This window comes from Neodiprion pinetum, chromosome 4 (assembly GCF_021155775.2).
Source record: "Neodiprion pinetum isolate iyNeoPine1 chromosome 4, iyNeoPine1.2, whole genome shotgun sequence".
NCBI lineage: Eukaryota > Metazoa > Arthropoda > Insecta > Hymenoptera > Diprionidae > Neodiprion > Neodiprion pinetum.
This window is the reverse complement of record NC_060235.2, coordinates 9,774,150-9,786,616: the sequence shown is the minus strand read 5'-3', so window position 1 is coordinate 9,786,616 and position 12,467 is coordinate 9,774,150. Positions and strand designations below refer to the sequence as shown.

The 12,467-nt window shown below is 34.6% G+C and overlaps 1 protein-coding gene across 1 annotated transcript; it reads right to left on the bottom strand.

Moving 5' to 3' along the window:
* Window positions 1–275: 275 nt before the first annotated feature.
* On the bottom strand, window positions 276–12,221 carry Mppe (Metallophosphoesterase). The gene is made up of 8 exons (XM_046620881.2): window positions 11,472–12,221; window positions 10,182–10,391; window positions 9,604–9,766; window positions 9,250–9,381; window positions 5,839–5,973; window positions 5,218–5,449; window positions 3,913–4,684; window positions 276–3,795 (listed from the first exon to the last, which is right to left on the bottom strand). Exons 1-7 carry the CDS (start codon window positions 11,486–11,488, stop codon window positions 4,500–4,502), a joined length of 1,074 nt encoding a protein of 357 aa, XP_046476837.1. The 5' UTR covers window positions 11,489–12,221; the 3' UTR covers window positions 276–3,795; window positions 3,913–4,499.
* Between the last annotated feature and the right edge of the window lie 246 nt (window positions 12,222–12,467).

The window sequence follows — 12,467 nt, the reverse complement described above, 5'->3', positions numbered from 1 at the left end:
ATAGACTGCGCGGTAGGGACGGCCACTAGCTACTACTCATCTCTGCTAGCTAAAAGTAATCGATGCAGCGATTAATCGAGTCCAAAAGAACAATCGAATACGATTCGATGGAATCGGAAAAAGTTATCGATCGATCGATTATTTCGTATTTTTTTTCAAACGTTGCACATGAAACAAAACTTCGTAAACTTCAGTACGTAATCTTAATAGCGGAAAAGTTTTTTTTAATAATTTATAGTTTCATCAAAAATATTTTTACAATTTCTGGTGAAAATATTCATCTATCCTTCACTTGTCATTTCAAATAGATAGTAAGTAAGACAATGATGATAATTGATACTTTGATGACATAAATTGATATTGTATTGCATCGTTCATAGGGGTAAAAGACAAAAACCGATTGTGAGGAAAAATCATAAACTTATAAAAATAGACTGAGCGCGCCTATAAGAGGCACTGACAATTACATATAAAGGACAGAGATATACCGGGAGTACTGCTCTCTCTTTTCAATTGGCGTCATGGTGGGAGACAACGGAGCAGTGGAAGTGGAACAGCTATAGATAAAGGCGCATAATTTCGCCTCATTCTCCTCTACCGCCTCGATCCCCGCCACAAATATCGTCAGAGAGAAAAAGGAGTACTCGCGGCATATTTCTGTCTTTTAAATGTTTGCTTCAAGCGGCTCATAAGAGCACTCGGTCTATCTTTATAAGTCTATGGGAAAAATAATCGATTACGCTCGGTTAATAGGAAAATAATAATCGATTTGATCGGAAATTTATTGATTATTTTTGGTCATTCTTAAGCTTCTGCTGGATCTCCAAATTTACTGAAGAGTGAAGTGTGCCAGTAAAAATTCGAGTGCAACAATTTACCTCCTTGTTACATACTATTTTCCATTCGCTAAAGTTAAGAAAGATGTACTGCTCGCGCGAGCCGCGACGGGTTATATACATCGCGCTTACCCGACCAACAAACTGTCAATTTGCTTTGAAATAGCGCAAAAACCATTGTTTATTCAACAATTTAGTTTATTAATGATACATGATTTTTTCATTATCATTTATGTGAATTATATTTTTTACTTGTGTGCTTTATTATTTAGCTTAATAATTAACCCGTTCACTTTAAAATGAAAATATTCACTCAAAATGCCATTATTTAAGTAAAGAAACACTTTTTGAACGATATTAAGTAGTCTTGTACATGTTTCAGAAATTGAGTTTTTTTTCAAAATTAGCGTTTTTCACGTAATGTGAGAATAATTCTACAAAATAAACAGCGGCAAACGATTTGTTAGAAAATTTTACCCCTATTTCATATACTTGACACTTCTTTAATATGTAGTATATCTCGAAAAAATAGTACAAAAACGAAAATCAAGATTATACACTATAGTGTACAAAAAAGCAAATGGGTTAATGTGATTTTGATTTCGTTTGTTAGGCTATTTAAATTGCTTAAATATATTTAAACAGAATATTCTAAGAAAAAACTAAGATGTACTAGAACACATTCTATCATGATTCGTTTGGAATGTTAATCATTTCTACATTCTTAGGGGAAAACCCAGAGCACGTGCAGAAACTTCGAGAAAAAATAGGAATGTTGTTTACACGTCACAAGGCCCCTTGACTCTTCGGGTTTTATGATGCTTCATAAATAAATTGGAATGTGAAATTCAATTGTGTGTTCTAGGTAAACTCGAGAGTGATTGCTCTTATCATCGTACGTACAGCACTCATGAAATATAATAAAATTCGTTGAAATTTTGTGAAATGTACTGAAATCCCGTGAAGTATTTTGAAATCATTTGAAATACTACAATACCTCATGAAATCTTGAATAACGATTGAAATCATCTAAAATCTCGGAAATATTTGTAATTACATGAAATTCTTGAAATCGTGTAATCATGAAATCTGGTTTACACCCACCACATGCCTTGGTTGGGAAGGCCCAATTAAGTACAAATAAATTAAAACTTTGGTGACCTCTGCAACATCGATCGAATGGCACCTGGTAAGATTCGGTAAATTTTGTAACGAATGTAGCTTGTTTAGGAATTTACGAGTCACTTATAAAAACATACCGTGACAATCTCTCGAAACTTGAAAATCAACTGTGCATGCGCGAGTTTTATCGGCTGTTTATGCAGGCTGGCCATCCCGAGTTTCAGCTGTCGAACTGTTTCTAGCGGCGATGTAGTTGATACGAATTTTCGAGGTTAGAATTTCAAATAATTGAGGCAGTGACTCGGAAAGGTTTCGGAAGTATTTGTTATTGGGTTGGAAAGTTGATTCTTCAAAGAACGGTCGGAATTTAATGCTTAAGCTCTTTGAAAATTCAAACGTACACATTTTGTCTACGTTGGCCCCCTGCATCGCAGCAAACAAGAATATCGCTGTGGGAGGATTTCGCAAACCAATGAGATTGAACTATTTGGCGCGTGCGCAGTTGATCTTTAAGTTTTAAGAGATTGTTCCGGTATGTGATAGAATCGTTTATAATGGCTTCGAATAAAATTATTATGAATTATTCGTTTCTTTGTTTTTATAATCTCTTCCCTGACCATGAAAAAAGACGAAGTACAGAATCCAAGAAGACATACTCATATTGTGTCAACTTTGAAAAATATTTGGTTCGCTAATAAGAGCATAGGTCGTTCCCCAGTAATCTATTCATGATTCAAAAATCTAGAATCACACCTTTACAAATTGATAATACTTACTTTTCTACAGTATAACTAGTCTTATATTAAATAATAAACTATTGTGCCAATTAACAAAAGGGGCAACAGCAGATAAAAAATTTGTTGATAATTTGACGAAAAAACATAACAATGCCTCAAGATTCATGGCCATAAAGACGACTTCCCTCAGATTAACACACATAATGGCTTAAAAAATCGTTTATAAGGCAATGAATTCTCTGGCGTTGGTATATATGTTTTTACCGCCATTTGTACGATTTTTGGCTCCGTTACTATCTGGAAACAGATTTATAACGATACATTTCATAAAACAAAGTAAAAGCCATCGATAATGCATATGACTCAATATAATAAAAAACTTTATTATAAAATAATCTCAATAAATAAAAAATCACCCTGTGTTTCAGTCACCCATGTATGAAATTGAACAGCACGTTACCCGTCCTCATATTTTACCGAAATAATGATTGGAAACCCTTTTTCTAATAATTTACCCGATACCAATAATTGGCAAAATGTTACGATTTTTCGAAAATTTGAACAGATTTGTTGAATTTTGGTGACAAGAAAATATTTCAATGATTTAAAGGGAACAGCTATCATCAAATCGAAGGTTACATATATTTTGAAAACAAATTGTATAAATTAAACTTCCCTCATATTTTGAACCAACCGCAACCTTAGGGTACATTTAAATTCTAATTGTATAATTATTGCCTTTCTTCTTAATTGTTATATTAAGTTATTCAAATGCTTCAATACTGATGTCGGTATCAGTTATAAAAATTCTAAATTACTAAAATATATAATAATATGATAATAATAATATTAAGTGATGTACGAAATAGCATAACACGAAGTAAAAAAAAAAAGAATAAAATTCGGTAAACTTAGTTTTCAAATGTGAATAAAATTAAAGTACGGCTAGCAATCTCAGTGATTTGTTATCTTAAGAATTAATATTTCACTCATTTTATTTAGTGTACTTTTTTCTCTACCAGAGCCATTTTATGTATAGAGATGGATACAATCGTTCTTACTAATTAGTTCATTAAAAAAAAATATGTGTTCTGTTTCGGCTTAAATACAAGAAATTCCAAGTTTATTCTTGAGTCCGTATTTAATTGTAAGTGGAAGAGAGTAATCAATACTATTAGAAATTCTGGTTCTTAGCCAAAATCATGTGCTTTATAGACTCTTTTTACAATCTACATAGCAAGAACGATAATATTCATCTTCAAGCAGACCACTTAGCACCGAAAAATAGCTCATTCAATCACCATGAATGCAAATAAAATTTGACAGATTGGAGAGCCAGAAGAGAATCCTTCCAAGACCAGGGTATCACAATAACAACAGTATCCAAGCTATTTTAAAAATGTGATCGTGAATTGCCAACCAGAGTGACTTTTCAAGTTCGGACAGATGTTAGCAATTATTTCCCAGAGGTAGAGAATAGGTAAATAATATTTAACAAGCAATCGCTTGACCATTTTATGATTTATAATACCGATATATTGTATACAAGGGCTCAAAATCAAGTCTGCGTCTATATGCAGCCAGCAAACTAAAACATGTTTTGAGTGGATTTCTTTGAAATGATCTCAACGTTCAAAAGCAAAAGACAGTCAAAGTTGGAATGAATGTAGAAAAGAAGAATGGAAGTTACTAAACGCCTACAAATTCTATTCACATTTGGAACTAGTTTTTCGTCCTTTTGTTATTCAAACTGTTCGTTATACCGAATGAGAAGTTCATTCTATATCCCGGAAGCATTTAAATTTCATGTCCGCATATTTGGTACTTTTGTGTAAGTTACATAGCCGGATAAAACTCGGTAAGCCCAAACAGCAGCAAAGTAAAACGAAAAAATAATCAATATCAATCCGACCAAGTTATAAACTAAAATCTGCACAAACCGATTTGGCTGCCAAAGTATTGTAAATTGGACTACCTTCTCGTGCGTATCTGAAACACAGAGGAAACCACAAGCAAGTTAGATAATACATTGAAAAATCATTATGGAGGTTGAACTGCTTCCTAGGTGAGGGAATTGAAGGTAAAAATTCTTGGATGCCGAAATGTTTCTGGGCAAGCCACATTACGCCCTACAGCACCTAAAAAGCAACACCTTTGCTGATATTTTTGTTGATCATGCACAAAGCATGTGATCAAACTATTCCAAATTTTATAGATAGTTTTTCAGGTGGGTGTTTTTATGTCGCGTAGTTATTCATTCAACTTTCTTATCATCAACTATTAATTTCATTGATAGAAACACGATTTCAATAAGACTGTTCTCTCATAAGAGGCCATGAATTACACTTAAATTTGAAAGTTAATTTTTGGAAAACGACACAGTCGAATCTAATAAAGTTCACATCAACGGAAAAATGTGTCTTAGTCAAACTTCACCCTCAAATTTTAAGTTTACGTCTGATAAACGACTAAACAGTCCAACCTCCAACAACTATTACCTGAATCTCACAGAAATTACGCACCAACAGAAGCTAGTCCGTAACCAATGTAAGGGGTTCCCATTCTGTACGAACAAGTCGGTATTTGAACCTCGTGAATATCTCCCATATCAAGACGTAGATGAAACAACCGATTTTCATGTGGAGGTAAGATCCAAATATCACTTAATTGGTTTGTCGCCATATCTAAGCTGGTATGCATCGCCTTGTGGTCGTGAGCAGAAAAAATCAACTGTGGTGACAGCTCTTTGACTACCTAATCAACAAGAGAAGAAATATTTCAGAAGATATAACTAATGCAAGTATAAGAAGCAAGATTACAATACTTTAATGGACGAGGTTACAATAGTTATAAAGCAATAAGAGGTACCTTTACGTGTCTCTCTCAATTATAGAAATCGAAGTGCGCCTTTTCTTTAGCCTCATCAATAAATTTTAAAAAGATCAATACTATTAAAGTCATGGTCCGTATTTTAAATGTGATCCTTAAATATCCCGAAGAACATTAAATCAAGGAATGTATAATAATATAAGACTCTGTTTGACTGTCCAAAGAAAAACTTCACCTACTGCTACCACTAATAGTCACCAGTTTTCATGAACTAGACGAATAAGCGTTACGATTGTTTCACATATTTTACTTACACTTTGAACAAAACTGCCAGGAGAGAACAGCAATGGCATGTGGCTCAGCACCACATTCGTAGTATTCCTTTCTGAATAATCATTCAAAAATGCGTCGCTGGGTGCTCCAGGAACAGAATGGGTCAGTCTGTTTACCTGAAACAGAGTAATAGTCGTTATTGTGAAGATAAGTGGATCTCAGAAATGGATTCGACTTCCATTCGGACAGTTTCCTGTAATTGATAATCAATACACGGATCTGAATTCTTAGACCTTTCTATTCTTGGATTTTACAGAAGGCCAACCTTAAAATTTCAATGTTCTCTTGCGACTCATAAATACTTAAAAAAAAATATTTCATGAAAATATGTTTGAAATCTTATCAAATGTTTCGTAGTAAATTTCGAAGAAAATAATATTAGAGTATTTTAAACTTATTTTACACTATATTACTCGATAACAGTGTAAAATATTTCAGAAAGTATTTCCGATGTATTTGGTTGTCAGATTTTAAAGCCACGTCAAATATTTTTACATAATGTTTTTACAACGATTTAGCCATTCGTTCAATGCGAATTTTTGCGATGCTGACAAATATTTGCACAAAATATTAGAAAAATATTTTGGAGAACTTATGAAATTATGATCAGAAAATATTTGATAATTAATAAAGTAAATGGATAACTAATAAAATATGAAATGTTTTTACTACAACATTTTCAAAACATTGCAAATGCAATATCGCTACGAAAGAAGTTAGTCCCGTCTGCCACGGAAAAATCTTGTTCACGCCGCAGTTGTAGATCTCAAAACGGAACTGCAGTGTGATGATCATGAAATTGTTTCCAACAAAATATTCATCTCAAAATTCACTTTGCGAAACACAGATAAAATCGAGGTGGATGTTATTTAATAATTAGTGTATATAAATAACCAAACATCTTCAAGTAGGGTGCAGCTTATTTTTCCGATATTAGATCACATCAAATTGTGAATTAAGTAAAAAGTTTCTACCGGAGAAAGGTAGTGTATACAACAAGGCTAAGCCTAGATAAACAATGGGAGAGAATAAAAACTGTATGTAAGTGTATGTAAAACCGGACAATGTCACATCGAAAAGATCAACGTCTAAATGCAGAAGTTGAAGTAAGCTTCCACAATCTCACAGCTGCTCAATAGACGAATCGCAGAAAATAAGCAAAGATGACATCAAAGATGGCTCAGTCTCAAACTGTAGACCAGTACATGATAAGATCTGTGGTAAGAAGTCAAGGCCGTTCTGAGATGCTGAAGTCAACCCAAACGGAAGACTGGGAATTGATAACGTCCAATGGGCACTAATAAAATATGCCGGCGAAGAGGGGAAGTAATATCTGTGGACTGTGCCTGCTAACATCTGTTGTGAATATGAGTAATCAAACTTTCAAGAGACTTTATTTTTTTATTTTTCCCGTCTGACGAATTTTGTCGAATGATAAAAAATTTTATTAGAGACGTATAGAGAAAATTTTGGATTCGCATGTTAACACTCGCCAGCGACGGATATGTTTCTGTGGCTCTGTGCTCCTGCTATAAGCTCGTAAAATAAGATACCAGACACATTCACTTATTACAATTGTCAACTTGAACAGTCAAAATACTTCAAAATACCAATGGGTACATAAACGAAAATGAAAAGTGCAGTGATATTCAGATGGTGGGGCTGGTTAGCTCTTTGATTTGAATCAGCATGTCAGGCAACGTGGATCATATGTATCCACTACTTACTGAAGTGAGGGCTTACGTGCGAAAACTAAAATAATCCGATGTTGAAATCATAGTTGACATAGAGGAAATAGAAACGCTCAGAACGAGGTCAGTAATCTATACCAAATCTTAAAGAACAAGGTCCTGCTCATGGCTAAAAAAAATCAACATGTCCAACAATATTCTGCTATCTAACAATTCAGATAACAATGAATTTAATAAATATCTATACAACAGTGACAAAGAAATACTCGAAAAAAGTGAAGTAAATATTTCCGATACTTATATCAATACAATATACACAGACTAAGAAAGATACCAGGAAAGCACCCGATCATGATCAAACTCATTGCTTCCAGGTGGAAAAAACTGTTTTGCAACAAGAACTTTGAAGCCCTAAATTAGTACATTATATAACAAGGGAATTAGATCGAAGATTATTCCCAGAGGTAGGTTTGCTGCCTGAGCAAAGCAAGGCTAGTAATCACCTGCGGCAAAATAAGTTTTATTCCCGTCTTGCATACATGATTTTATTCCCAACTTAACTGTGGCCACCTCAATTGACTTGAAATATAGTTACCTCATGGGCGGGAGAAAAGTGTTATTTTTCGCGAATGAACGGGGAATAAGAACTTTTTGCCGCAAACTCGAAAAATAAGAACTTTTCTCTTGCAAATGTGGAAACCAAGAACTTTTCTCACATAAATGAGGGAACAACGTATAAAAGAGAATCTTATGCTACTTTGTCCTACTTTTTAGGTCAATGAAGTGGCCATTGCAGTTCAGTCGAAAGTGAATATAGATTTTGTAAAGAAAGAGAAAAGAAGAATAGCCTACTAAAAACCCGAAAAGGGCTGAGAGAAGCCTGAATAACTACCACCATGGAAGAAGATAAACTGTATCATAACAACCGCTGCCTTGCACAAGAAGAAATCTCCGGCCTACTAGAAAACAAACCACTGTAAAATACACCAGAAAAGAATGACTTGTGGTAGACTAATTTACCAATGCAGTAAACACAGCGGCCAAACCTAAACCTAATCACACCCGCGGCACCACAAGGGTCCTATCAGTCACCTCTAGATGACTATCTTAATATTAACAGAGTAAATCAGAATATCGACATTTTTGCTTAAATAAAATTCCCTGATTTTTCCCATGAAAGTTGGGCCATATTGGCCACTTTTATGACTAAAAGCTCCAGAAATTGTGCACCTTCAATACATAAATTTGGATTTGAAACCACAGAGAATCACTTCATTTCACACAAATAATTAGAAATTGAACAATACCATTTACGAAAGTTAGCTTAGCTGAATTTACGAAGCATAACTCAAGTTTAACAACAATTTATAAAAAAAGTACGTTTCTCCCTTTGGTCCATCATAATTCCCTGACTTTTCCTTGACTTTTCCCGATAGACGAAACTCCCTAACCAGATCTGGTTTTCCCGGTCTGTCACCACCCTAAAAATTTCATGGCAAGCCTAAAATTTCAAGGTCAATTTTCTTAAGGCTACTGTGAGAAGAGCATTAGACAACGCATCTAAGCTTTTTCACTTCGTGGTGTGAGACGCAAAACTTATCCAACCGGGAGCAGCATTTATTATTCTGCAGATCTTAGTGGGTGCTGAACTTTCATAAAAAATACATGTATTCAATCCATGTAATTAATATAGCAACTTACCTTAAAAAAATTCACGCTTTTGTAACTTAAAGTATCAGGTTGACTATATGTAAATTCAAATCTGTCAGAAATATGTGCAGATACGGTATCCTCTTCGCCACCGACATCGTTGTCTCCAGGTAAATAAATTTTCTACAGGAAAAGCAATTCCTACATTAGTCTTTGTGCAGGCAAAAGAGTTACTTTCTAATTATGCATTAATTTTCAATAATTATTCTTTCACCATTCTGTACATCAATTCAATCATTGATCGTCAATAAAATGAAAATAATTAATTTTTGAATCGAGTATTCAATTAGTTCCGACGTTATTATGTTTCATGATAACAAATAGTTGCAATTGTATAACACATACCATCACATCATCTGGCGTTTGAAATATAGAATCAAACCTCCGTTTATACTTTTCGAAATATTCTCCAGATGCGATATGACCCTCGTCCATTAAATCACCCAGGAAAGCAATCACATGAGGTTGTGAATGCGCGAGAGCTCTTGCAAATGTTTTCCGCAAGTAACTGGAAATATGAATAATTGGGAGAAAAAATTCCAAAATTATTGAATCCTAGTTCTTTGCTATTTCATTATGTTGAAGTCTATACCGGTAATGTAGCAAATAAAACAAAGAAAACTCAATTGTCTCAATCAATAGGATTTACTCCAAGTGAAACTCAATAAATTTCAGGATCGATACATGCAACAGTGTTTGTAATTCAACGATTCATTTATTTGGTCATAAGCATATCAAATTATTGATTCAATTTATTCCAAGTTGCCATATTCAAAAGCTTGTTTCCTTTTTGCCTTTTCTTAGACTTTTAATAATTGCAGTAATTGGCATTTACACTTGTATTTTCTTGTCTTATTTAATATCACAACTTCAACTTCATTCTTTGTCAGCCTATATACTAGTAGTATTATCAACAAATTTACCTGTCACTATCCCAAATTGCCACTGATGCACCGGGATAATTCTCATTTTTGATTCCCAAAATTTGTGGATCGGCAACAAGTAAGATCCTTGTACAATCTGTGCACTTATGGAAGGCCCAATGCAGTCTTTGAATTTCATAAGCAATGAATTCATTATAGGCCACAGTCAGCCCAATAATTAATACAACCGCACCGATTTTATTTTTCAACCTGCAAGAAATATGAGCCTTTTTGATTATTCAAACGATCATAAGCTACTGAACATCACGCTAAACAAAAAAGAACATAAATTTTGAAACGAACAGAATATGCAAACACATATTAGCTAAAGTTACCATTTTCGTGTGTAGTAAAAAGCATCTCACACCGGCGACTTCTTTGCCTTAAGGTCATCACTTTCTACGAAATACAAAGCAGGTATGTAAAAGAATGCGTACAAAATTCAATTATACGTAGAACTTCATGATTTATGCCAGTAGCAAAAAAAAATTTTGTTTTGAAATAATTCTTCGTCAACTTGTCATCGAAGCTCAAATCTTTTATTTCCATGATTATTCTATTCATTGAATGGCTACAGTTTTCTAAAACTGAATTAGTTCTTCTCATGAATTCTATAAAACTTGACAAAATTCCCAACATAGGGTAGGTGCACTGTTTTGGGCCACCTTAGTACAGCCATATCAATTACATATACATAAAGGCATGGCCACAAATAATAGCATCAAGCCGTTTGACCAGCTTTGATCATTATATAACTGGATTCGAATTCCTTCAAGTGGACTGTGGTGCAAATTCGCATCAGCTGTATGTGTATTTCAAATGCGTCCGGTATTAGGTGTGTATTCAAGAGGTTAAACAACTGAGTATTGAGTTCCGTTCAATATCGTGACTGTAAGGTGCGTTTTCATAATTCATTTAATAATTAAACACAATTTTCAGTACCATACATAAGTAAAACATTGGATATGTGTAACAAAAGATAGGGAGATGGCCACAAATGATTGTCTCTGCCCTACATACCTGTGAAATAAATGACAAACTATTTTTCGAACAAAACCCCACCCAGAAAATCCTAGCTAGTATAAGTCAAACGAACATATGAATTGGTCTATGATTTGAAAGTACATATTGAAAGATTGATGATTGTAAGGCAAAAGTAAGCCGGTTGACGCGAAAATTATTACCTTGATTTTACAAAATAAAATACTAATAGTAAAAGTAAGCAATCACAGCAAGACAAAGATAAACATGTTTGCAATTACGAATAAGTATGCGACAGAATATATTCACCTGCTCCTTCTGATCATGGTCGTGTTTGTAATGCTCACACAGATAAGCAACGTTGTCAGATTCGATTAGATTAAAATAGTACAAGATTATACGCGATAAGTCAGTCATGCCATGCGAGATTACCGTAATGTGTTCAACTACGCATGTGACTGCCGACTTGAAATTCGGTTACGTCTTCAATTCTGATCTTTCGACGTAGCGTCAATCGCGGAAGGTCCATTCTCACTGCGTAAAAGATCATCGACCTTTGTGCCGATGAATCATGATCAAACCATTCGCTGTTTGTGTTCAGATGCGTACAAAATTGACAATATTCACTTGGGGTGGTCACCGTGTACGCATGGGCACCCGAAGGGTACAACTTGTTCGTTCTTCAATGAATGAAAATAACAATAACCTCTGCATTGTCTGAAGATGTGTGATGCGTTATGTGGAGACGACAGGAACTGCTAAGGTAGAGTGATGCGTTCTCGTACGAAAGGCTGAAGTGTGGGAGAAAATTGTAGTATCCGCCATGCCGACTCGATTTTTATATCTTTAGTGAACGCCGATGGTTATTCGAACAGAATGATATTTGATTCCAATTGCTCTTAATTGCATCTAATCATTCTCTTATTTTTGTTAATTATTTCTGCAGGATTTTTCAGAAAATCAAGAAAAACATAAAAGTGGTGTTTCATGAGGTGAGGTGCCGTGGAATTTGGTCGAATTCGAATTGATGTTTTGCCATAGTGATGATAAATGATAAAGGCCGTGTTCGTAGATTGACTGACAGTACTGAAAATTCCCTACGACAGAGTCAGAGCTGTCCATGAACTTGGAACCGCAAAAGAGATGAAAGATTGCTGACAGTACTGTCAGTCAATTTTCGAACACGGCCATAGTGGGCAAAATGCAGGGCTTGCCATAATACTTTTACGGTTGGCATCAGTGGAAAGGTCCTACTGTTACGTCATTGTTACGTTCTGGACGTGAAGGGAGTAGTGTAATTAGACC